The 27975-nt window shown below is 45.4% G+C and overlaps 1 protein-coding gene across 1 annotated transcript; it reads right to left on the reverse strand.

Moving 5' to 3' along the window:
- Positions 1-12239: 12239 nt before the first annotated feature.
- LOC140993636 (uncharacterized) lies at positions 12240-27825 on the reverse strand. The gene is made up of 6 exons (XM_073463135.1): positions 27398-27825; positions 21156-21933; positions 19859-20047; positions 18849-19011; positions 16054-16218; positions 12240-13474 (listed from the first exon to the last, which is right to left on the reverse strand). The coding sequence occupies exons 1-6, from the start codon at positions 27477-27479 to the stop codon at positions 12818-12820; spliced, it is 2034 nt and encodes a 677-aa protein (XP_073319236.1). The 5' UTR covers positions 27480-27825; the 3' UTR covers positions 12240-12817.
- Between the last annotated feature and the right edge of the window lie 150 nt (positions 27826-27975).

The raw sequence follows: 27975 nt of genomic DNA on the forward strand, positions 1-27975 counted from the left end.
TTTTCCAAACTCATACTTGGACTTTGGCTTAGGGCATTAAGGCAGGCCTGCAAAGTGAATGGGATGGATCAGAGGTGAAATTTGACAAAGTGTCAGGGCCAACATTGTTCCTCCAGGGAGTGTTTAGGAGCGTGTTTCGGGCCGTTTGGAGTAGGCTGGCACCCCTTTGTACGGTTGTTTTTTCCAAACTCATACTTGGACTTTGGCTTAGGGCATTAAGGCAGGCCTGCAAAGTGAATGGGATGGATCAGAGGTGAAATTTGACAAAGTGTCAGGGCCAACATTGTTCCTCCAGGGAGTGTTTAGGAGCGTGTTTCGGGCCGTTTGGAGTAGGCTGGCACCCCTTTGTACGGGTGTTTTTTCCAAACTCATACTTGGACTTTGGCTTAGGGCATTAAGGCAGGCCTGCAAAGTGAATGGGATGGATCAGAGGTGAAATTTGACAAAGTGTCAGGGCCAACATTGTTCCTCCAGGGAGTGTTTAGGAGCGTGTTTCGGGCCGTTTGGAGTAGGCTGGCACCCCTTTGTACGGTTGTTTTTTCCAAACTCATACTTGGACTTTGGCTTAGGGCATTAAGGCAGGCCTGCAAAGTGAATGGGATGGATCAGAGGTGAAATTTGACAAAGTGTCAGGGCCAACATTGTTCCTCCAGGGAGTGTTTAGGAGCGTGTTTCGGGCCGTTTGGAGTAGGCTGGCACCCCTTTGTACGGGTGTTTTTTCCAAACTCATACTTGGACTTTGGCTTAGGGCATTAAGGCAGGCCTGCAAAGTGAATGGGATGGATCAGAGGTGAAATTTGACAAAGTGTCAGGGCCAACATTGTTCCTCCAGGGAGTGTTTAGGAGCGTGTTTCGGGCCGTTTGGAGTAGGCTGGCACCCCTTTGTACGGTTGTTTTTTCCAAACTCATACTTGGACTTTGGCTTAGGGCATTAAGGCAGGCCTGCAAAGTGAATGGGATGGATCAGAGGTGAAATTTGACAAAGTGTCAGGGCCAACATTGTTCCTCCAGGGAGTGTTTAGGAGCGTGTTTCGGGCCGTTTGGAGTAGGCTGGCACCCCTTTGTACGGGTGTTTTTTCCAAACTCATACTTGGACTTTGGCTTAGGGCATTAAGGCAGGCCTGCAAAGTGAATGGGATGGATCAGAGGTGAAATTTGACAAAGTGTCAGGGCCAACATTGTTCCTCCAGGGAGTGTTTAGGAGCGTGTTTCGGGCCGTTTGGAGTAGGCTGGCACCCCTTTGTACGGGTGTTTTTTCCAAACTCATACTTGGACTTTGGCTTAGGGCATTAAGGCAGGCCTGCAAAGTGAATGGGATGGATCAGAGGTGAAATTTGACAAAGTGTCAGGGCCAACATTGTTCCTCCAGGGAGTGTTTAGGAGCGTGTTTCGGGCCGTTTGGAGTAGGCTGGCACCCCTTTGTACGGTTGTTTTTTCCAAACTCATACTTGGACTTTGGCTTAGGGCATTAAGGCAGGCCTGCAAAGTGAATGGGATGGATCAGAGGTGAAATTTGACAAAGTGTCAGGGCCAACATTGTTCCTCCAGGGAGTGTTTAGGAGCGTGTTTCGGGCCGTTTGGAGTAGGCTGGCACCCCTTTGTACGGTTGTTTTTTCCAAACTCATACTTGGACTTTGGCTTAGGGCATTAAGGCAGGCCTGCAAAGTGAATGGGATGGATCAGAGGTGAAATTTGACAAAGTGTCAGGGCCAACATTGTTCCTCCAGGGAGTGTTTAGGAGCGTGTTTCGGGCCGTTTGGAGTAGGCTGGCACCCCTTTGTACGGTTGTTTTTTCCAAACTCATACTTGGACTTTGGCTTAGGGCATTAAGGCAGGCCTGCAAAGTGAATGGGATGGATCAGAGGTGAAATTTGACAAAGTGTCAGGGCCAACATTGTTCCTCCAGGGAGTGTTTAGGAGCGTGTTTCGGGCCGTTTGGAGTAGGCTGGCACCCCTTTGTACGGGTGTTTTTTCCAAACTCATACTTGGACTTTGGCTTAGGGCATTAAGGCAGGCCTGCAAAGTGAATGGGATGGATCAGAGGTGAAATTTGACAAAGTGTCAGGGCCAACATTGTTCCTCCAGGGAGTGTTTAGGAGCGTGTTTCGGGCCGTTTGGAGTAGGCTGGCACCCCTTTGTACGGTTGTTTTTTCCAAACTCATACTTGGACTTTGGCTTAGGGCATTAAGGCAGGCCTGCAAAGTGAATGGGATGGATCAGAGGTGAAATTTGACAAAGTGTCAGGGCCAACATTGTTCCTCCAGGGAGTGTTTAGGAGCGTGTTTCGGGCCGTTTGGAGTAGGCTGGCACCCCTTTGTACGGTTGTTTTTTCCAAACTCATACTTGGACTTTGGCTTAGGGCATTAAGGCAGGCCTGCAAAGTGAATGGGATGGATCAGAGGTGAAATTTGACAAAGTGTCAGGGCCAACATTGTTCCTCCAGGGAGTGTTTAGGAGCGTGTTTCGGGCCGTTTGGAGTAGGCTGGCACCCCTTTGTACGGGTGTTTTTTCCAAACTCATACTTGGACTTTGGCTTAGGGGCATTAAGGCAGGCCTGCAAAGTGAATGGGATGGATCAGAGGTGAAATTTGACAAAGTGTCAGGGCCAACATTGTTCCTCCAGGGAGTGTTTAGGAGCGTGTTTCGGGCCGTTTGGAGTAGGCTGGCACCCCTTTGTACGGTTGTTTTTTCCAAACTCATACTTGGACTTTGGCTTAGGGCATTAAGGCAGGCCTGCAAAGTGAATGGGATGGATCAGAGGTGAAATTTGACAAAGTGTCAGGGCCAACATTGTTCCTCCAGGGAGTGTTTAGGAGCGTGTTTCGGGCCGTTTGGAGTAGGCTGGCACCCCTTTGTACGGGTGTTTTTTCCAAACTCATACTTGGACTTTGGCTTAGGGCATTAAGGCAGGCCTGCAAAGTGAATGGGATGGATCAGAGGTGAAATTTGACAAAGTGTCAGGGCCAACATTGTTCCTCCAGGGAGTGTTTAGGAGCGTGTTTCGGGCCGTTTGGAGTAGGCTGGCACCCCTTTGTACGGTTGTTTTTTCCAAACTCATACTTGGACTTTGGCTTAGGGCATTAAGGCAGGCCTGCAAAGTGAATGGGATGGATCAGAGGTGAAATTTGACAAAGTGTCAGGGCCAACATTGTTCCTCCAGGGAGTGTTTAGGAGCGTGTTTCGGGCCGTTTGGAGTAGGCTGGCACCCCTTTGTACGGGTGTTTTTTCCAAACTCATACTTGGACTTTGGCTTAGGGCATTAAGGCAGGCCTGCAAAGTGAATGGGATGGATCAGAGGTGAAATTTGACAAAGTGTCAGGGCCAACATTGTTCCTCCAGGGAGTGTTTAGGAGCGTGTTTCGGGCCGTTTGGAGTAGGCTGGCACCCCTTTGTACGGTTGTTTTTTCCAAACTCATACTTGGACTTTGGCTTAGGGCATTAAGGCAGGCCTGCAAAGTGAATGGGATGGATCAGAGGTGAAATTTGACAAAGTGTCAGGGCCAACATTGTTCCTCCAGGGAGTGTTTAGGAGCGTGTTTCGGGCCGTTTGGAGTAGGCTGGCACCCCTTTGTACGGGTGTTTTTTCCAAACTCATACTTGGACTTTGGCTTAGGGCATTAAGGCAGGCCTGCAAAGTGAATGGGATGGATCAGAGGTGAAATTTGACAAAGTGTCAGGGCCAACATTGTTCCTCCAGGGAGTGTTTAGGAGCGTGTTTCGGGCCGTTTGGAGTAGGCTGGCACCCCTTTGTACGGTTGTTTTTTCCAAACTCATACTTGGACTTTGGCTTAGGGCATTAAGGCAGGCCTGCAAAGTGAATGGGATGGATCAGAGGTGAAATTTGACAAAGTGTCAGGGCCAACATTGTTCCTCCAGGGAGTGTTTAGGAGCGTGTTTCGGGCCGTTTGGAGTAGGCTGGCACCCCTTTGTACGGTTGTTTTTTCCAAACTCATACTTGGACTTTGGCTTAGGGCATTAAGGCAGGCCTGCAAAGTGAATGGGATGGATCAGAGGTGAAATTTGACAAAGTGTCAGGGCCAACATTGTTCCTCCAGGGAGTGTTTAGGAGCGTGTTTCGGGCCGTTTGGAGTAGGCTGGCACCCCTTTGTACGGTTGTTTTTTCCAAACTCATACTTGGACTTTGGCTTAGGGCATTAAGGCAGGCCTGCAAAGTGAATGGGATGGATCAGAGGTGAAATTTGACAAAGTGTCAGGGCCAACATTGTTCCTCCAGGGAGTGTTTAGGAGCGTGTTTCGGGCCGTTTGGAGTAGGCTGGCACCCCTTTGTACGGGTGTTTTTTCCAAACTCATACTTGGACTTTGGCTTAGGGCATTAAGGCAGGCCTGCAAAGTGAATGGGATGGATCAGAGGTGAAATTTGACAAAGTGTCAGGGCCAACATTGTTCCTCCAGGGAGTGTTTAGGAGCGTGTTTCGGGCCGTTTGGAGTAGGCTGGCACCCCTTTGTACGGTTGTTTTTTCCAAACTCATACTTGGACTTTGGCTTAGGGCATTAAGGCAGGCCTGCAAAGTGAATGGGATGGATCAGAGGTGAAATTTGACAAAGTGTCAGGGCCAACATTGTTCCTCCAGGGAGTGTTTAGGAGCGTGTTTCGGGCCGTTTGGAGTAGGCTGGCACCCCTTTGTACGGTTGTTTTTTCCAAACTCATACTTGGACTTTGGCTTAGGGCATTAAGGCAGGCCTGCAAAGTGAATGGGATGGATCAGAGGTGAAATTTGACAAAGTGTCAGGGCCAACATTGTTCCTCCAGGGAGTGTTTAGGAGCGTGTTTCGGGCCGTTTGGAGTAGGCTGGCACCCCTTTGTACGGGTGTTTTTTCCAAACTCATACTTGGACTTTGGCTTAGGGCATTAAGGCAGGCCTGCAAAGTGAATGGGATGGATCAGAGGTGAAATTTGACAAAGTGTCAGGGCCAACATTGTTCCTCCAGGGAGTGTTTAGGAGCGTGTTTCGGGCCGTTTGGAGTAGGCTGGCACCCCTTTGTACGGGTGTTTTTTCCAAACTCATACTTGGACTTTGGCTTAGGGCATTAAGGCAGGCCTGCAAAGTGAATGGGATGGATCAGAGGTGAAATTTGACAAAGTGTCAGGGCCAACATTGTTCCTCCAGGGAGTGTTTAGGAGCGTGTTTCGGGCCGTTTGGAGTAGGCTGGCACCCCTTTGTACGGTTGTTTTTTCCAAACTCATACTTGGACTTTGGCTTAGGGCATTAAGGCAGGCCTGCAAAGTGAATGGGATGGATCAGAGGTGAAATTTGACAAAGTGTCAGGGCCAACATTGTTCCTCCAGGGAGTGTTTAGGAGCGTGTTTCGGGCCGTTTGGAGTAGGCTGGCACCCCTTTGTACGGTTGTTTTTTCCAAACTCATACTTGGACTTTGGCTTAGGGCATTAAGGCAGGCCTGCAAAGTGAATGGGATGGATCAGAGGTGAAATTTGACAAAGTGTCAGGGCCAACATTGTTCCTCCAGGGAGTGTTTAGGAGCGTGTTTCGGGCCGTTTGGAGTAGGCTGGCACCCCTTTGTACGGTTGTTTTTTCCAAACTCATACTTGGACTTTGGCTTAGGGCATTAAGGCAGGCCTGCAAAGTGAATGGGATGGATCAGAGGTGAAATTTGACAAAGTGTCAGGGCCAACATTGTTCCTCCAGGGAGTGTTTAGGAGCGTGTTTCGGGCCGTTTGGAGTAGGCTGGCACCCCTTTGTACGGTTGTTTTTTCCAAACTCATACTTGGACTTTGGCTTAGGGCATTAAGGCAGGCCTGCAAAGTGAATGGGATGGATCAGAGGTGAAATTTGACAAAGTGTCAGGGCCAACATTGTTCCTCCAGGGAGTGTTTAGGAGCGTGTTTCGGGCCGTTTGGAGTAGGCTGGCACCCCTTTGTACGGTTGTTTTTTCCAAACTCATACTTGGACTTTGGCTTAGGGCATTAAGGCAGGCCTGCAAAGTGAATGGGATGGATCAGAGGTGAAATTTGACAAAGTGTCAGGGCCAACATTGTTCCTCCAGGGAGTGTTTAGGAGCGTGTTTCGGGCCGTTTGGAGTAGGCTGGCACCCCTTTGTACGGTTGTTTTTTCCAAACTCATACTTGGACTTTGGCTTAGGGCATTAAGGCAGGCCTGCAAAGTGAATGGGATGGATCAGAGGTGAAATTTGACAAAGTGTCAGGGCCAACATTGTTCCTCCAGGGAGTGTTTAGGAGCGTGTTTCGGGCCGTTTGGAGTAGGCTGGCACCCCTTTGTACGGGTGTTTTTTCCAAACTCATACTTGGACTTTGGCTTAGGGCATTAAGGCAGGCCTGCAAAGTGAATGGGATGGATCAGAGGTGAAATTTGACAAAGTGTCAGGGCCAACATTGTTCCTCCAGGGAGTGTTTAGGAGCGTGTTTCGGGCCGTTTGGAGTAGGCTGGCACCCCTTTGTACGGTTGTTTTTTCCAAACTCATACTTGGACTTTGGCTTAGGGCATTAAGGCAGGCCTGCAAAGTGAATGGGATGGATCAGAGGTGAAATTTGACAAAGTGTCAGGGCCAACATTGTTCCTCCAGGGAGTGTTTAGGAGCGTGTTTCGGGCCGTTTGGAGTAGGCTGGCACCCCTTTGTACGGTTGTTTTTTCCAAACTCATACTTGGACTTTGGCTTAGGGCATTAAGGCAGGCCTGCAAAGTGAATGGGATGGATCAGAGGTGAAATTTGACAAAGTGTCAGGGCCAACATTGTTCCTCCAGGGAGTGTTTAGGAGCGTGTTTCGGGCCGTTTGGAGTAGGCTGGCACCCCTTTGTACGGGTGTTTTTTCCAAACTCATACTTGGACTTTGGCTTAGGGCATTAAGGCAGGCCTGCAAAGTGAATGGGATGGATCAGAGGTGAAATTTGACAAAGTGTCAGGGCCAACATTGTTCCTCCAGGGAGTGTTTAGGAGCGTGTTTCGGGCCGTTTGGAGTAGGCTGGCACCCCTTTGTACGGTTGTTTTTTCCAAACTCATACTTGGACTTTGGCTTAGGGCATTAAGGCAGGCCTGCAAAGTGAATGGGATGGATCAGAGGTGAAATTTGACAAAGTGTCAGGGCCAACATTGTTCCTCCAGGGAGTGTTTAGGAGCGTGTTTCGGGCCGTTTGGAGTAGGCTGGCACCCCTTTGTACGGTTGTTTTTTCCAAACTCATACTTGGACTTTGGCTTAGGGCATTAAGGCAGGCCTGCAAAGTGAATAGGATGGATCAGAGGTGAATTTTGACAAAGTGTCAGGGCCAACATTGTTCCTCCAGGGAGTGTTTAGGAGCGTGTTTCGGGCCGTTTGCAGTAGGCTGGCACCCCTTTGTACGGGTGTTTTGTTGAAACTCATACTTGGACCTAGGCTTCGGGCAGCAAGGCAGGCCTGCATTTGGAAATTTGGAGTTGGCTGATACCTATTTTTGTTGACACTTTTTTGGAACACATAGTTGGATTCAGGGTTAGGTAAAACAATAAAACAATAAAATACTCATTAGGTTTAGGGAATTAAAATACTTGTTAGTTTAAGGAACTAAAACACTATTTAGTTTAGGTAACTAAAATACTTGTTAATTTAAGGAACTAAAATACTTTTTAGGTTCAGGGAACTAAAATACTTGTTAGGTTTGTATTCGCTAAGCTAAGACATTACACATTACAAAAATGTGTACCTCTAACAACAGTAATCATGATGTTCTGGGAACAACACCAACACAGTGGTATCAGATTGTTTTCTAGGATATTCATATATCTTAGGGTTGTGCACCAGCACCTCACCAATATCACTGATGCTCGGTAGATTGGTACCAAATGATGTTGTATGAGGATTTAATCATGTGCTGCTGATTTGGCAACCCAATTGCCAGAATAAATCTTGGTAATGTACATTTCTGCAAACCACGGATTTAAAGTTGGAAGTTGAAGTTTTTTAATGATCAATTTTCATTTTTATATTGTGACTACACTGTTCAGATCCGGTTAGGTTTAGGCACTAAAAACACTTAGTTAGGGTTAGGAAAACATCATGTTTTGGCTTCCCTGGTTCTGTCGCCACAAACACGGTGGAAAATGTCCCAACATCACATTAAAAATATTCAGTGGTTTCATGCTTACAGATGTTGAAATATCACTTCAAGCAGTGGTCTCTGGCTGAGAAGTCACTCCACCACCATCCTGTCTACCTCTTGACATGAAATTCGACATGTAAACTGAACTGACATGTATCATATGTGTGGTTTTCAATGACGTAAAATGCTTATATTTTATTTTTGTGACTGGGCTGAGATTTGTTGTGTTCATGTTTTCAGCAGAAGGAAACTGTATGTGGGTTTGACTCAAAATAAACCTCAGTGCGTATGTTCATAATGAAGGCACACATCACCCAGTGCAACTGTGTGGCTCAGTCAGGGTTTTTTGGCGAACAATGGAGCTCAGAGGCACATAGAAATATAGTAAGATGTATCAGGCTCTGACAACACAGACACTACTTAATAGTAGGATTAATTTATTGTTGGTTTTAGTCTTCAGTTAACTTAAATCACATAAATAGATGACTATATCAAACAGTAGTGTCTAGCTAAATACAGTTTTATTTGTTGAGATTTAGAGGTATGAGCTGCCCAGACTTCTCTGAAAAACCCCAATACAAAGGAGATGAAGAGAATTTTGTTTGCCTCGCGCAAAGCATCAAAAAATGACATTTGACCCAATCCAGTCAAGTAAAAAACAAAACTATTTGCATGGTGAGACACCACTGTGTGTAAGTGGGAGGATATCTTTCTTGTGATTTGGGTGACGTGACCCTTGATGATGTCGTTTCTCAGAAAGTACACACTCTTCTCCTGCACACACCCACACACACACCCAAAGTGATGACATTTCTCACTCCTGAATAGAAGGCCATTTAGCCAGACTCACAGAGAGGAGCGGGCACAAAAGCAACAACACAAAGAGAGAGGGAGAAGGACATTGAGTAGGGGGTCTTTTAATACTATGGCCAGTAAAATACATTTAGGTATCTTTTAAATCTCCAAATCTCCACTCTCCATGTAAACAATCACAGGCTTAATGTATTTATTGAGGATGAACAATAGATGCATTAACTCTGTCAGAATGTCCTGATTTCATGGATTATTCAAGTCTGTATTTGAGATTAAACAGGACCTTTTCTTTGATGCTGAGAGTAAAGAAACGGATGAATCAAAGTTTTGTCAGAAATGATTAAAAATCAAATGAGGTTTTGTGTGAAAATGCAGTCGATTCGCTGCTCTGTGTGGGTATTCGACTAATTATAAAAACCTTCATCTGCTATGAAGGCATCTCAGGGGACATTGGTTTGTGTGTGTGTGTGTGTGTGTGTGTGTGTGTGTAGGAATTTTAGAGTGGGAGCAAGTGAGAGAAAATTACATCTGTTTTGGGTCAGCAAAAATACTTTATAGCCTTAAAGAGGCAGTAATGAAGCAGCCAAACAGGCAATCCACTCAAGTAGACACCAAACACACACGCACACACACACGAAAACACATACCGTATGCAGATATATCCTCTCATCAACCCCGCACAGCATTAACTGCAGATCACATAGTATCTATCCTGCACACACACACCTGTGCACTATCCCAGCTCTCATCTCCAGCCCCTGCAAAGCTTTAAGTACGCCTGAGATCATCAGAGATCATCCAGATATCTACATGATAACAATATCAATTATCACAGCAGCTTCCTGTTGAATCAGCACACATTCCCTCAGTCGACAGAGAGCGAATGCTAATGAAGATGCAGATCAGCGTTTCAAAGTGCCAGCGGTCTTATCTGTATCTACAGTAGCAGTGCACATCTGACTGTGGGGCAACACTGCCGCTCAGTGGTTCATACAAGAGCTGCACACACACGCACACACACACAAGGGGAAGTCTAGAGAATAAGTGTAATGTAAGGTTGTGTTCCTCCATACAGAATTCTGATTTAGTGTTTGGAAAACTGTGATTGTGGAATGTAATGTATGGTTGGCAGATGTAGTTCAGTAGAAAGAAAATAGTCCCTTCACGAAACTGCTCACAACAAGGTTGGTGGATGATCTTGAGTAACCTCGTCATGATTCTTGCGAAAGAGACATTACTGTTGAGTGCCATCTAGTTCCATTATATTCGAGAGAAGGCAGACATCTTCAAAACTCTGCAACTCACACCAGAACAATTTAGCTGGATTAAAGCACTACAGGTAAGAGGAGGAACGTGAATTTTTGATTTTGGGGTGAACTGTCCCTTTAAGTTATTTCAACAGTTGTTCACCTTTAACCACCATGTTGCCAAATGTATTGCGTTATTTCTTCAATCATATGTAAGTATACATAGATTTAAAGGACGGCACGGTCATCTATAGACCCCAGATGTGTCTTTTCCTTCATCGCTGCTAAATGTAAGTAAAATGTTTTTGTTTTTTTGTTCTTTTTTAATTTTTATATGTCTTCATGCAACTATATAGAAACACAATTTCCAGAAAACTTAATTATATTTCTAAGTAATGTGTGTTTTAGCTTCAGGGTTACTCCAGAATGAAACTCTATTAAGACCACTGATTTCTTCCGTGTCCTTGTAGAAAAAGTGCTGGTGCATTTCTAAATGCTTCAGCAGCTATAAGACCTGACAGCTGAGGACATACTGAGGGCACAATTTGAGCACCTTGCAGGTGGAGCAGGACAGGAGGGCTCTTCAGTGTCCCCGAGAGATACAGACACTCCACTCTAAAACCTGTCAATTACTCTTTTCATTTCTACACAGCCTATTTCTGATGAATGCAAACAGCAGGAAGGATAACTTCACCTTCACCTGATCCCCCTGGAACAAGAGGGGGCTTTTCATCCAGGAGAAAGTCAGAGAACAAAAGAAGTGGGCCTCTGCAGCCTGCAGCTGTTAACCGCCATGGTGGAGGTCACATTGTTAGGTGTTTAATTTGAATGTCCTTAAGACACAGAAGTGCTTGCTGTCATAGATGAGCAGTCCTCAACACCAAAGATAGAAGCACTACCCATCACATTATAAATAATAAAGCAGCAACATGGGGAAAAAGTGCAGGAGAAACTTGCATCACATAAAGGGGTTCAAAGGGAATAACACATGCTCTCCATTCTGTCTCAACTGGATGAGTCCTGACAGTATAAACACTGTCTTATTTAGTTGCTGAGTGTGTTCATCTGTCATGTAAGTCATTTTAAGTCCAACCAAATTGAATTGCATGGTTTTGTCTGCTGTAGCACACAAACCTGCTTGTTAAGTCACATGTGATCTCAGAACATCAGAACCAAAATGGTGGAAATTCATATTTTATGTGCTTGGTTTCCTGCACATATGTTCCTGCTATTGTCATTTTGCTCAGTTTAGATGCTGGAGTGGTACTCACACTTCTGATGCAAACTAAATAAACCAAACACTGTTTGTCCTTCAGTTTTAGTTTTCAGAAAATTTGGTTCCCTGCTGAGGCTCAGCCTGCGACTCTGTCTGCTGTCAATCAAACATGGACAACGACACACCTCTTCAAAGGCTGGAAGAAAAATAGGATTTCTGCTCGTTATAAGTGAAAGTTGCATTCATAAGAAATAAGACACGCATTTGTTGTTCTGAATATTTAGGGATTTCACTTCTACTGTCTTACTTAGAGCAGCTTATGGTGGCTAATGCTAGCTAATGTTGGCTAATGTTGGCACCTAACATACATAACGCTGTGTCGCTGATATTACTGAGTCCGTTCGTATGACTCTTCTCTACTTGTGTTACTGTTACAGTATGTTTAGCATTAAACATTGTCCGTAAGATACCTGTTGCAGCAGTGGCCACTATTTAGCAAACGCACACATCATATAGTCTTGCTTTAAAGGCCAGGAATTTGAGGCAACCTTTCTCCTATTACACGTAGGAATATGGAGACACATGATAAAACACTGTAGCTCATACTGTAGACCGAAACAGACAGAAAGGCCATTTCAAAAGGTCACAGAATCAGCAAGGGAGCTAATGTATATGCTAAGGCTGCAGTATGATTTCACTGATGATTTTAAACCTGAAGTGTACCTTGAGCTCTGTCCACAAAGGGGCAGCAGAGTCCCTCATATTTCTTTTTACATGATGCTTGGCAACACTAGAGGAAAAACCTGTCTTCTCTTCGCCTTGCTACCTCTTTTAATCTTCATTTGGTCTGTTCCTCTTAGCTCTCGCCATCTTTAGAACACAATACTGCACACGTTGTTGATTTATCTATTTATTGAGGATTAGAAACATGAAAAACATACCAAAAAGCCTGTGAAAACATGAAATAATCTTACAAACTGAATAGCAAAAGATTTATATATAAACCATTGACAACACTAAGGCTAATGTAGTAAACCTCTATGAAACCTTCATGAACTATATCCTCAGCAGAGGCTGACGTTGGCACCGTGCTAGGAGAGTGTGTTCACATGTAGTGGTTCATTTTGTGCTTGTGTAACCTGAGCTTTGAGTGGTTGTCATTTACATCAAGGTGTGAATGCTTGGCTGCAGTGACTGTGCAGTGTTTTATGTATGCATGTTGGTGCATACATGTCTGAGTTTGAGAGAGGGTGGTGTACGCAGAGTTGTCCCAGTTCCAGTTATCAAGCTCCGTGGACCAAGATGTGCTCAAATGAAGGGAGGCAAGGTGCAAATATGGATGATGGATGGATAAATGATCTATAAATCACTAGTAAAACAGTTAGAGCCATGATGGACAGATCGCTGGATAGATTAGATTATGACAGATGTTTGTGCGTCTGAATGCCAGGCCAGGCCGGGTGGAAGCCTGGTCAGGAGAGCGGTGGCAGGGACCGGGTGCTGGCCGGGCTGCACTTCATCCTGGATGGTGATGGAGGTGGCTGGGTGAGGTGAGGGGAGGAGGGGGATGGACGAAGGTGTCCACTCTGGTATTCTCTTCCAGTCCCAGAGCACTCTGAGCCATGAGGTTGCGATCGACCTCTGGGCCGGCGTAACTGAGGTGGGCTGGAGGAGGAGGTGGGCATGCACTTGTACTGGGAGGGAGAGTGGTGGGACGACGGATGGTTGGTGGGGGAAGAATAGCACCCAGGTGCAGAGTAACGACTGGGTGATGAGTGGCGAACAGGTGAGGGGTGACGGCCAGGTGAGGAGTGCCTCACGGACAATGGTTCACGGTGACTGTGTGGGTGGTCCTTGGTGTGTTTGGGTGACTTAGGCACCTTGGGCGACTTGGGTGTCTTAGGTGTCTTAGGTGTCTTAGGTGTTTTTGGTGATTTGGGCGATTTGGGTATGGGATGAGAAGAGTAAGAGTTGGTGCTGTGAGTGGGAGGGGCTTTGCTGGGAGAGGCAGAGTCTCCATTGTTGGCAACCTTGTAGAGGAAGACGTCATACTGAAGGGGCGGGCTGGTCTCTGCGTGGAGCTTGGCGTCTTTGGGAAGAAGCACTTCCAGGCCAATAGTGACTCCATCCTGATGTGGAAATATGGCAAGTAGAGAAGGATGCAACAATGTGGAGACAGTCACAAAGGCAAAAATTATGAAATAAAAATATACAAAGAAACGTAGGCATGGATGAATTATGAGACAATGGACCACTGGACACAGACACAATATCTTAAATCTGCAACAACTGATTTCTTTGCCACTTGGGGGCAGTGGAAATAACACTGTCATGTTGCCTATTTACACACCCAGCAGATATGGAGCAACATTACATTTGTTTGGATTTATGTTTGTGGCCACCTGATGAATGTAAGTCCAATATTCACTCCCCTATTATCTCTGTTTTTGGTCTGCACCATCTTCTGAGGGGAATAGCTCGCTCTTTAGCAGCTAAATATTCCACTATGCTCTACCGGCTAGTCGCTAACTTTGTCTGTCGGGTGTTTTTTGCAAGACTGATTCTGATTATCAGCCATGAAGGAGACCGAGAACTGATATTTGGATCCAATTTATATATGCAGTAACAATTAAAACCTTAGTGTCTTACAATTAATTACTCAACTAAAGTACAATTGCAACTTGTGCTTTATATTTATATTTCATGTTACCTAATACTTCCACTACATTTTGGTGGCAAATATTGAAGTATTTACTCCACTACATTTATTTACAAAAAAAACTACTGTTGCTCTGTTAGTGGAGAGAGGCACTGAGACGAGGCACTCGAGAACGTGCATTAAGTCACATCCTTTGGACTGTTGTGTAAAATCCGACCCAAGTTCTTCACAAAGGAACAGTCCAGCAGCTTTAAACAATTTAAACAAATCGCCCACAGGCTTGTATACGTAACCGAGAGGGACAGGGAAGGTCTAATTTTTCACTTCACGTTACAATCCCCTCACATATGACCAATGAAAAAGTGATAAATTATGAAGAAAATTGATGCAAATTGTTACATAGAGCCCCTTTATATATCCGAACAAAGAAAACAGCGATTCTGGTAATCAATAAATGAATATTGGATCCGAAAAATCACTGAGGTCTGTGACTTTCCAAATAGACATGATAACAACAGTAACCCACTTGGGTCTGTGCCCAGTTGGCCCATTCAGTAATCCATCCATGGATACAGGGACAGATGATAAGTACAAATGATGAGCATTAGATGTGAGAAATAAAACAGGACAACACATGATTAAAATAAAAAAGGCACATATAACCATTGAAATGGGTTGTGAGACTGTGAAGAAATCAGTGTGAAGAAATGGAAAATGTGAGTGTTACAGTGAAGATTGAGGGTGGAGATGGATTTGTGCAGCAAAACCAATATTGGCTTGTAAAAAAAAGAAAACACACAAAGGAATACAATAGGGCCTCAGAAGGGACATTCAAACATCCGTGTCTGTCTCTTATTAATAAAGACAGGCGAGGCATAGACTTAAATTTGAAATTAAAATAGAGTTACTCTTGTGGCTGCTCCCGTTCATGTTGGAGAGCTGTCCGCGGTGCTGAATGGGCACACGGTCACCATTGTTTGTGCGGTGTAATCTGTGAGCAGCCTACTGTAGCACAAAAGCGGGGTCAGCCGTGCATTCGGTTATTATTAGCATGGGAGCAGTTGGGCAGTAGTTAGCTTCATCACGGGCAGACATGCAGAGAGAGAGAGAGAGGGAGCATGATAGAGAGAGACCGTGAGAGAGAGAGAGAGAGAGAGAGAGAGAGAGAGAGAGAGAGAGAGAGAGAGAGAGGCTGGAGGGAAAGTAGAGCTCATAGCAACACACGGGGACAAGCTGGATAAAATTAAAAAGATTTATTCCAACAACTGTGAACTATAATCCTCCATGTATACCCAAAAAAGTACAAAAGAACCTCAAGTACATTAAAGTATTATAAATCACATTGAAAACCAAGACACAGTGTGTGTAATATATGTATATAGATTCAAATATCAACTCCAAGCAATTACTTTGACCTCATGTAATCTAGACATATCCACTTATTAGCATTGTCAAACATGAATATTTCGCAAATACAGATTCACTTGATTTTCCACTTACTTCTGTTGCAAATATTACGTTTTCAGACACTTTTCGTCGATAACACCAATGCATGCGGCAAGAGAGAGACAGTAAGGCGGGGCAGGCAGAGGTGAGGGGGGGGAAGGGGTTCGTGGGGAAAACAGGAGAGGAGACAATGAAGAAGCGAGAGTTCATTGGCCAAAGACCAAGGCAGGGCATCAGTAGAGAGGAAAGTCAGTCATTAGTTGGTCCAAGCCAGAGATTTTAGTCCAGCGTAAGAAGCGGAAAGAGGAAAGAAAGGAGGCAGCGGCGCCACTATGTGATCAGCATCGGCATGGCAGCCTTGTAAACAGGACTATTGTGCTTCTCAAGTTGTATCCTTAAACTCATATTGTGCTTACTTTTTGACATTAGGCCTGATTGGACTTTTTAAAAACACACAGTATGCACTTTGCAAGCTGTAAACAATGTTAGCCTTTAACCATTTGTTGTTGTTTGTGTGCGCGATAAAATATTTTGGTCTGATTCTCCAGCAGCACACTTGGCCAGATGTTGATATTATACCAGGTTGTTCTGGAGCATGTTTACCTCAGCGCTCTCCTCTGTGTTGTTAGGGGTGTGTTCTTGGTCGTGGACGACGGAGGTTGGACGGTTGTTCTCGTGTTTGGGGGAATGAGAGTTGAGGATGTTCATTGAGCCCTCCTCCTTGGGTTGAGGGGACTTTGCCGGGTCCTCCTGCTTCTGAGGCTCATCCTGTGGGGAGAGGTTGTGACTTTTACTGGCTTACTTTATTTATAAAGAAGAGAAAAATGGCCAAATAAATGAATACAAATTGGTGGAAGAATAACCATGCAACAGATTGTAATGTTAATTACTATGAAGAGGCAACATTCATACTACAGGTTTATCAGTCAGTGTGATATGAGTCTAAAAAAGATCCCACATTGGTCTTAAGAAGCTGTTCTCGTCAGAGAGATTTGGGTGTTTTCCAGTGTATTCCAGAGTATTGTCATAGTGGCCACTGTGATGTCCACCATGATCACCGAAAATTCAATACTTTGTGTATTTGGGTTCTATCCCCTAATAACACAGTCTTGGAGATGATGGTAATGTCCTTGAAAATAGTTTATATTTAAACTGAAGACATAAAAGCAACACAGACAAGTCATTCAAGTAGTGTTTGAATTCTGATATGTTATTTTAGAATTTAACGTTTTAAGGGCGGCATTTCTTGACAGTTCATGGTAGTCATTAAAGAGAAAACCCTACTTATTGTGCTTTGGCAAAACATGCACAGAATGGAGGGATTGCATGAACTTCTGTGGCGCATAACACCTTCCCGGTTAAGCCCCCAGCCAAAAGATGAAAAGAGGCTGGCTACTCGTTGTGTAATAGACGAAGCACATGGGATTCTGCACCCTCCCCAGATAATACTGGAACTATATATGACAAGGACATTGCAGGGGCTTTGGTCATACTGAATTTCCCAGCACATTTGACTGGTTAAAAGTGAATTTCATCTAAAAGCTGAACTAAAAAAGTAAAAGAAACATAGTTTCAGTGTCCAAATCGCCTAGAGCTCCTTCTCATGTTAAAGACAATCCGTCTTGAATTGTATGGACTGATACTGCACCTCTAATCATGCCTCAGCATTAAAAAAAATAGCAATACCGGACCTCTGACATTTAAAAACTGCATTGCAGACCATGTGTCTGCAGGGGCTTTTTAGCCTCCAGACCTGACATTTAGAGCATCCGGAAGTCACAGACACATCTATAACCACTGCACTGAAATGCCAGCAGAGCTCTAAGAGCGGTAGCTTATATTAAAAAGAGCATCTCACAATCTGTACACTTGATCTAGCCCTGCCGAGTATGGGAAATGGTGTGAAAATGAATATATGGTTTTGAAAATCCATAAGGGTGGGCTTGTGTTTTGCAGAGTGCATTTCCGTCAAATGCAGTAAATGCGTGCCATCATGTCAGAGAGTGTTTGTGTCACTACAAAACTACTGTGTCCGCTGCATGTGCCAGTTTGTAAATGTTCAGGCCATCGATTGATTGGCTTGTCACAGACATATGAAGGTCATCGGCACAGCAGGCAGGAAGTAGGACACCATCGATTAGTCACTCTGGCTACCGCTGGTCAAAACTCACTAAACGGCCTTTCACATCAGAAACAACAAGTTCAAAAAGCCTATTTGTTCTGTCGATCTCATAGATGTTTTACGCTGTCCCTGTCTCTGTTTACGGCTGCCTCTAATAACAAGATTCCTCATTGTTTATTGAGATTAAAATTTTAACCATGCGTCAGTGGCCTTAAATACTGTGTTGGCTCAGTAACCCAGTAGGCGAGTATGATTGATGAATACTAAACAGGGGCACACATGAATTTGCCTGCAAACACAAACACACTCACACTAACATGGATAGAAATGAATGCATACACAGTCATATCGATGGACACACAGACACACACACATGCTGCTACAGAATGACTTTATAGAAGCTCTACATGCACAACCTCAGGAAGAGAACTGGGTAGAAAAGGGGAAACCCTGCTGCACAGGGACCCTAAAATGGCCGTCTGAGCTTTATGGGTGCAAAAGCGAAGCGAGCACTGAGAACAAAATGGAGGCCCTGTTTCCTCATTGAGCTTGTCAGGAAGCTGCAGAGGCACAGGTAAGAGAGGCAGTGTGGGAACTTGCTATTTATTCACACAGCGGTGACTACATAACACCTCTGAACAACTGGCTGCAGTAAGCTTTGCAGGAGGCGATTAATCATTTCACCTACAACGCACATGGTGCACAGCCTGATACAAGATCAGATGCAGGGGGGAGTTTGTGGAAGTGAGGTTTGCAGCGAAAAGGAGAGCCAGAATCTGGTATCTAGTGGTTGCACAGTGTTTAAGTTCAAAGCAAAGGTGGGGAGGGAAACTGCTGCAGGCAACGTGGACGTTTCCGCTCTGCTTACCTGGAAGTGGTTATAAGGGTTTCTGGGTTTATATTCCCATGTGTAGCTGGTTGATGGTGGCCTCTGAAGGGGATCGGTGAGTGTGAGAATCATTAAGAGCACACATGTACTGTACATTCACAACATGTAGGTGGAAATCCCAATGAGAAGTTATTGATTTAACAGGGCAGCAAGGTGAGTAAGATGTGTGCATAACACTCAGATAGACGGCCATGCGTAGAGACAGGAAGAAAAAAAAAAAATCAATCTGGTAGAGAGAAAACATGGGAGAGGACATCATGAAGAAAGAGGATAATAGGAAAAAGATAAAGAGGAAAGAAATCTTAGATGCAGATAAATAGAGGATGAATGAATGTTGAATGGACGGAGAGAAAAAGGAGACTAAACATGAGGAGAGTTGGGGCGTACCTGACAGATAATGTTGTCATAGTACGCCAGGTTGTGAGTGTGAGCTTGGGGAGCGGGCGGAGGGGTGTCGCACAGTTTCCTTACGTTTGGCTGCGAGCCGTCGGCTGTTGTGGAAACCGAGAGGCCGTCCGTCTGCGGCTCGCTGCTCTGTGGGCGGTACTTACTGCAGGAGGGCAAACAGAGAGAGAGATCTGTGTGATAAATATTTGCAGTCTTTTTTTTTTGTCCTTTCAAGCGATCTGTGCATTTGTATCTCTCCAGGTCCACGCTTTTCTGCTCCGCTCTGCACAGTGTGAAACCGGAGTATAATATCTGGCAGACACACACACACACATCACACAGGAAAATGTATCATCACAGTCTCAGAAGGTGAATAATTCAGTGGATACTAAAGGGAATAGACAAAATGACACGACGGCCACTTTCCCATAAATACTGGGACAACATATTTGATGCTCAAATATGTTGTTTTACCTTGAACTAATGCCCAATTAGCCTGTTAGCTGCTGTCTAACGGAAGCTAACAGGTTATCAATATGTTGTTTTACCCTGAACTATTGCCCAATTAGCCTGTTTGCATCCATTAGACAACAGCCAACGTTAGCATTCAACCACTTCCTTGCTAACATTACTTTTCCTAGGGCTTCAACAGTTAGTCCAGTTGTTCCACAGTTACCTGGGGATAGTGACTGGAGAAAACAATGCCTCTTCCTGTATTGGTTGCACAGTGGCAGAAATGTTTCCTTTGTGCTGAAATTCCTTCGTTATTTGAGGGAAAAATCCAGCCTGGTGGCACACTCAGTTCAGGTGAGTTCTCCCCTCTCTCCCTCACACTCTCGCTCTCTCTTGCTGTTCCTCTGCTCTCTTTATCATCAGTTGTTAAGTCCTACTTGAATTAGACTGTCACAGATATAGTCCCAGCCTACCAACCTCTCTCAGCACATGAAGTGAAACTCACAAGGCATATTTTTACACTCTCACCTCCCCATCACACACACACACACACACACCTGCGTTTGCGAAGGCGTTTGTTCTCATTCTTGAGGCGGTGCAGCCTCTTGGCAAAGAATACGATGATCATGAAGAGGAGGATGAGCACCACGGAGGCCACGCCCACCACCACGCACATCACCTGGAACTCTGTGACCGCCCAATCGCAGCGCGTGCCTTTGTTCCAGATGTAGTCTTGCACATTGCACCTGGATGAAAAAGCAACACAAGGAGGCAATATTGGCCTTTATGATCGATGTAACACTTAGAGTTTGACGTTTTTGTGGTCGACAAAACACCAGACATCAACATTCCTCTCTCGTGACCTGCTGTATAAAACTGCCAAGAGGTTTCATATGTTTTTGTACCCACTGCACTGGCTATTTACCACATTTATAGCTTCAGCTAGTAAGCCAGAGTAAAGTGGTACTCAGTGCTGATGACATGATGTCCTGAGGTCCGTCCAGCAAAGCAGGGATTCGGCCTGCAGCCTAGCCCTTAATAAGATCAAAGGATCAGGACACGTGTGTGCGTTCATGAGTGTGTATCTTTTCCATATTCCTGCCTTTGTCCGTGCAATCGCATGCAAGTGTTTGAACGTGTTTTTGAAGTGAGCCCGGCATGAGGGAGAGTGTGTACGTGTGTGTGTGTGTGTTACAACTCAGCAGGTATGGCGAGATGAGCAACAGTTTACTTCCAAGCTTACACTGAGACTGCTGGATAGGACAGATGGTGCTATCAAGGCGTGGTGTATGTGTCTGTTGCTGTGTGTGTCCCTCCCTGACCTTACTGTATTGTCATTTTCCTTATATTTTCTATGTGTGCATACTGTGTCTGTGTGTGTCACCATCAGCTGTCACCAGCCAATGAGCACACAAACACACTCATTACCCCCTGCCCCCAAAACTGAGCTAATCCTCTGGCGACCCTGCTGCGATCTTGACGAACCCTCGTGGCACATAAAGCCAACCTTCTATCTATGTGCGTGTCTGTGTTTTCAGTACACTTGTCTGAAGTGTCCTAAATCTCCTCCTTTGTGTTGGAGAGGGAACATATTGGAACGAATTAAAAAGGGGAACGTTTTAGCCACCAACACCCACCACCCCCCTCCCCACAAACACCCCTGCTGCCAGTGTACACATGCATGTGTACTAGTTTAACTCTAAAATGTCAACTCTTGCTTCTTAATGCTGCTAAACGTGATGAAAAAAGGAAGACTGTAATCCTCCTTACAATTTACCCAAAGACAACAAACCAGCCAGTGTGGTTCAACTGTAAATAGGACTGTAGACTGTAAAATGTTTGTGTTTTCCTCACCTGCAGAAGGCTCCCATGCCTGCCACCACAGTGCACATTCCTCCATTGAAGCAGAAATTGGGTTCAATGTCACACTGAGACACACAAACCCCAGGTCCAGAGCGCACAAAGCCCAGCCTGCAGCCGTCAGCCCCCATGGCACCACCTAAGCCGAACCCATCACCCTTCTCCAGCCCTGGCACGGGAGGCGCTGATAAGGAGGGCCCACTATCCGCTTTAGGCCTCACGTTGTCAGGAACAGCAGGGGAACCTGCCAGGAGAGGATTCTCGTCCTCCATGTCGGCCGGGGGTGAAGGGCTGGGCTCTGGTTCTGGGGTCGCATCTAATGCCGAGAGATCATCATCAGGGGACAGGTAGTCGTAAAAGTCTGAGAGTGTCCATGCAGTAGGCTCTCCCCCTTTTTGTTTCTGGGGTTTGGGAACTTTGGCCAAATCTAGAGCATCATCAGAGGGCACAATATCCGGCGCAGGGCTGTGAAACTCCACAGTGATGACTTCATCCGATAAGGGGTTTCCGGGTTGGTCTGGACCCGCCCCTCCGGCAGTGAGCTCCTCCCCCACAGGTGGGTCCTCCTCTACGAAGTCTAGGTGAGCGTGTTTATGAGAGTGGTGATGTTTGGTGGAGCTGAGAGGGAGTTTAGCCCCAAGCCCGAGCCCCGCTCCGATCAGGTGCTCTCTCTCTGCTGAGTCATCGCTGAGCACCATCCTTGTGTTCAAGGCCTCCTTGCTGACAGATGATTGGTTGTGGTGATGATGGCGCCTGGTCAATGAATGCCTCCCTGTCAGTCAGACACAAAGATGCATTAAAGAGGCAATCCAGCTGTTAAGTATACACTTCCATAAAGTTTAGTGTAGGGATGAAACAAGGGCTTCCCAGAATTCAAGTTGATCGTGTTTTTTTTATCAGACCTTATCTAAAATGTGTGTCAAAGGTCCAGTTTGTAGCATTTAGGGGGATTTAGGGAAATCATTGCCGGACAAGGAACATAATATTCATGACTAAGTTTTAATTAGTATATAACCACCTGAAACTAAGAGTTGTGTTTTTACTACCTCTGAATGAGCCTTTTATATCAACAGACTGAGCAGGTCCTAGAAACTTGCTCTTTCATTTTTTTAGCAGCCACCTTCACCTGGACAAAATCCATCAACCAGCACCTCTATACCTTCAAAAATGGATAAAAACGACATATTGTGGCGTAATGAGGCGTTACGTGTCGCACCATCTCTTGGCTAGCAGCTGCGACTTCCTAAAGTCTTGCCAAGCAACCAGAGAAGACTCCAAGATGTTACTGCACTTGACCAAGAAATAGTTCCTTTTTATACATTGGCCTTTGTACAGTTTGAACAAGTATTTAAGGTGCTATTTGCTGGATTTTGTTACCTTTGGACAGAACAAGGCTGGCTTTGTCCCCCTACTTCCAGTCATGGTGCTGTGATAAGCTAACTGGCTGTTCCATTCGGCGAGATTTAAGTCTGATGACAGCACCAGGGTTCTTGAGGCTCCTCCAGAGCCGCTAAAGACATCATACAGCTGTTTTCACAGGCTGAGTAGTACTCCATATGACAGGTGAACTGACTCGATGTATAAATAAATGAAGTATTGTCTGTGATCTTGTCTAAATGTAGACGACAATATTATAAACATAGGCTTGCATTTTGTTTTATATTGGGCTAATCCCATGGTACTGACTCAGTTTTGTTTGATAAAGATTGTGGCCCAAGGATGAGGCAAGAATAATTGGGATGGTTCCCTACAGTATTCTGCAGAGATGCCTTAAGGCTGTACCATGCTGGTTTTCTAAGATAACACTGTTATGTCACCATATCATTCACACTAAATAGAGCTGAATTTGACAAAGACAATATGATTTGAAAGATAAATAAATAAATACAACCCTGCTGTGGTTCACATTAAAGGGCTAAGTGATTAATTGTCAAAGAAATCAGAACAAGAGCTAAAGACCGCCGTGTAATCAGACCATGGCGATGTAGGATTAGGCACATTGAGTGATCGACTAATGTGCTCTGTTGACCGAGACTGGTTGAGGATTAGATAAGGATTTAGAGCTATAGGTTAGAGGCTGACTGGTCAGGCACTTCTCCTGCACTTGGCCATCTGCATAGAAAGAGGCTGAGAGACACAGACAGAGAAAGAACAAGAGAGAGGACAGGAGCTAAAACCTATTAACATGCAGCAGGCCACCGATGAGCCGGTCATTACAAACTCATGCTGTGCAGTCAGACATTGTTCAAACCCACAGAACTCTTTCATTCAAGTGGAGATGCCAAAGTTTCCCAAAATACCAAACCTGTCAGGCTGAATTTGGGGAGAGATTTCCATTTGAGAGAATGGTGCAGCCAAGATTTAGCTAAATGTGAAGATACTGCCAGCAGCTGGTTGGCTGGAAACGGAGGAAGAGCTATCCTATTTCCACCTACCAGCATCTCTAAAGATAATTTCTGAACTTTAAATGTGCTGGTACATGGGTTTGTTGGCTTTGGACAGCTGTTTACAGTCTTTATGCTAAGCTAAACATGAAAGTTGTATCGATTTGTTCATCTAACTCTTGGCAAGAAAGCAAATATGTGCATTTCCCAAAATATCAAACTATATATTTAAAGGGAACCCTAGGGTACAAGAAAGAAAGAAAGAAAGAAAGAAAGACCCTGCTGTTGCACAAATTTAGGAACAGTTTTTATGCACTGGAGGTAATTTTCCCACAGTTGACAGAATTTCAAGAACACACTTCTTCACACTTTTCCACTGGCCTGATACATCTGCACGAATGGCCAACCTCGACCAAATACTTGGCTGGACGGCTTCTCTCCCACTGCCACCCTGAAATCAGCGTGTCCAATGAGATCACTGCTTTCAGTGTCTGGCACTTCATTCAGAGCTAATGCTAAAACCATCTGAACGTGCCTCGAGTCACGAAGACTAGTGGTGGCTGAGAAACCATGAGATTCACCTCACACACACAAACACACACACACACACACACACACACCGCAGTTGCCATGGTGAGATGTAAAGAGGTGCCATGTTGAAAGGAGGAGTGGAGCGAAGGAGTTGCAGTGGAAACAGAGAATCCAGTGTTCGCTCTCTCTCGCTTTTGTTTTTCGATCAATCAGCCAGCCAGTCAGTAAGTGTTGATATGCCAACTCCATCTCTGGGAAAACTGAGGTGGAATGAACTCGAATGCTTCACAGTTTGTGAAAGAGATAGACATGCTCCACCAGTGTAAACTGATTACAGCTGATTCAGATTTCATTTAAAGGTTCAATCTGCCAATTTGTTCCCTGTCGAGACTTAGATGCAGCTTCCTGTTCACAGCTGGCAGCCTTATGGCGATTACAAGAGCAAAAGGGAACATGAAGAGATTACAAGAGCAAGACGGGTAAATTGAAAGCACGAGCCCCTGCTTAGCAATTTGATTTGCGTCTCTGAAATGGTGGGATTTGTGCTTTTAACTGTTGATCAGCTCTTCACCTCTGGATTCACGCTGAGCATGTCACCATGGTGACAAGTTTTACCTGAGGTCACTGTGATTGGCTACAGTGGGAATTATGGGAAGGTGTCCTGTACAACTAGTCCTACTCTGTAACTATCAACACCCAAAGACGTTTACTACTACAACCAGTTAACATGCAGAGCCCCATCAACATCCACCTATTAACCTGTGTGCATTTTTCTAAACTATTAATAGTTATCTTCCTCCCCCTATGTGTATCTGTGTGTGTGTGTGTGAAGAAGAGGGAGTCAGGGAGATGCTGATGATCTGATTTATTGTGACATATCATGAGCTTTCTGGGGCTACAGGGCAGATGGACCTCACAGTATGCACTCACTGAGACAGTGGACACACAAACACACGCTCCCACAGCAAAGCACCCGAGAGTCTGGATTTGATCCATATTGCTTGACATGGTTATCAAGGACAAGCTGTGTTTCTGTATGTTTGTGTGTGTGCATGGATTGATTTATTGGCTTTTCATAGAGCTGAAATGAGCAGAGTAAAGCAAATTTTGGAAACAAAAGATAACTTGACTTGACAATCAAGCACTCAGAAGATGTCAACCAGAGCTTCAGAAAATGATGAGATTGGCATTTTGACAGTCACCATCTCATATTTTTGGAGCCAGACGTGACAATATTATGAGAGGGTTGAGCTGGGGAGGATATCCGGATTGGATCTGACTGAGAACCAGAGGACACTTGCCATGGTAGTGCCTTGTCAACTGCAAGGTAGCCACACCCTAACGTACACCCTGCTTTATCTTTATCCTCTATTTTACTCTTAATGGGACCATAATTTACAAGATGAACAGCATGCTGTATTGAAAAAGAGTAGAAACAAGTGATTGAGACTATAAACTAATTGGGAAAGTATTTACTGAGATAATAAAATCAAGTGAGAAGGTTCATTTTCTCATAAGCTTACAGGCAATGGGACTTATTTTTGTAACCAGTGAAGTCACATGAGAAAATGACCCACCTCTCACTTGAAAGGAATGAATAATACTATAAACACATTAGGAAACTGTTTACTGAGGTAATAAATCAAGTGAGAAGGTTCATTTTCTCATAAGCTTACATGCAATGGGACTTCTTTTTGAAACCAGTGGAGTCACATGAGAAAATGACCCTAGTTCTCACTTGAAATGAGCGATTGAGACCACAAACTCATTGGGAAACTGTTTACTGAGGTCATAAATCAAGTGAGAAGAAGGGTCGTTTCCTCATAACCTTACACACAATGGGACTTCTTTTTGAAACCAGTGGAGTCGCCTCATGCTGAAAGAAAGCAGGTTTAAGGCACCTCTGCTTCGGCTCCGTCTCTATTTTCTACAGTCAACTAGAGGAACATATAAGGAATATTAAGGCTATATTTTCCACTGTCTGCCTGTGAGTTTCCTTTATTTGTTGGGTCTGCCACCATTTAAGGGGGATGGATCTCACACTTGTTTTCATATTCTCCTATGATAGCCGATGAAATGAAGACCTATAGGTTGCTGCTAATGAATCACATATCGACAACCAAAGTGTGAGAGACGGGACGCCGGGCGTGTATTTACCGGTCAATATGTCACAGTGTTAACGCTTGGTTACACATCGAGGGCGCGAGATGCGGCGAGAAAGGAGGGGGGGGCTGCACGGTGGCAGCAGCGCGTGCCCACGTGAACCCCGGCGACCCTCTCCGTGCACGAGCCACCCTGTTGCTGGGCAGCGGCGGCAGCCTCATTTTCACATTTTCCAAGATTTTACACATTTCTCAGCTGGTGTGTGCGCCGGACAGACAGACAGACAGGCAGACAGGCAGGCAGACAGACAGACAGGAAGAGCAGAGAGCGAGACTTGTCAGATTTTCGTTCCCACACTGCTTGTCTCAAGGGACGGTCAGTAAATGAGAAGGCGGAGGGGGGAGCGGTGCTGCGGGCCCGGTTGTCTCGGGCTTCCCCTGCACGTCTGGAGGAATTCGCTCCTCTACGCGCCGTGAATGGGCCTCCTGTAGCCTGGCCACGGTGCACCTAATCCCGCCTTTGTCTGGGCCACGCACCGCCGCGGCGAGTCGCAGCTGCGGTACCGAACTGTCAGATGTCTCTGATCACCCACAGGCCTGTCTCTCTGTGTAATACCAGAGCTTATAACATTTCGAAGCCAGTTACCTTTGCAGCTATTGAACAGTTATAGAAGGGAGAGGATTTATTTTTGCCTTACATGAGATGGACATGAGATTGTCCACAGCCAGGTTCAAGTGTCATTAGTGATCAATACAGCAGCTCCAAGCGTGACAGAGAACATGTCAGATCACACCACTGGGCTCATCAGCGCAGCCCGATTGATTGATTGACTGACTGACTGATTGATTGATTGATTGATTGATTGAGTCGTTTTGTGAAATTTTGCATATAAAAATGAGCCCGGTGACATAGCCTAATTAATACAAAAAAGAAATCATTAAAAATATAAATGTTCATGCAAAAGGTGATTTAAAATCAGCATATCAGCGCTCAGCAGGTTACTATCAGCAGGCTTTTCAGTCCTGACAATTAAAAAAAAAGATTATAGTATGTCCACATTTTAAATGGCAGTCGCATATGTGAAAAATTGTATTTGTCATTTTCCGTTTCATGTCAATGCAGGTGTGATTTGATTCACGCACGTGCGCGCTTTCTTGCCCAAAGACACACACGCACACATGCACACACGCACACAGGGTGGGACTCCGGTGGACTTACCGTGAGCAGACAGGGGGATGATGACCATTGAGATGGTCAGCAGCACCTGCCAGGTCCCCAAACGACTGTCACCGCGCGCCATACCGCAGGCTGTCCCTCGGACTCTCTGATGCAAACTGTGATCCCGCTCCTCGTCGTGCCGGTCAGTCAGATCGTGGTGCTGAACGATAATCCTCACGGCGGATCCTCCAAAGTTCAGATCTTGCCTGTTTTCTCCATGTCGCCGTTACCCTCCCCAACGTCGTCCTCTCTCACAGCGACAGTTTGTGCGTGTGTGTGAGTGTGACCAGTTTAACGGCTCGGGTTCGGTTCCATCGTACCCTCTCCTCCACACCTTTAGCGCGCGCGCTTTGGGGGTCCAGCAGGAGCTGTAGTAGTAATGCGCGCGACCGGCGGAAGGTCTGCAGACGAGATTTTAATGAGCCGGGTTGTGCTGCCTGCCTGCCGTCCGTTAAGCCTTCCCTTTGGCTACATACGCGGTGAGCGGCAAAGCACGGCGCGGCGCGGCGCGGCACAGAAAGGCACGGCACGGCTACGGCGCGCGCGCACTGTGCGCTTGGGGTGTCAAAGTGCCAGCA

The sequence above is a fragment of the Pagrus major genome, chromosome 3, assembly GCF_040436345.1.
Source record: "Pagrus major chromosome 3, Pma_NU_1.0".
NCBI lineage: Eukaryota > Metazoa > Chordata > Actinopteri > Spariformes > Sparidae > Pagrus > Pagrus major.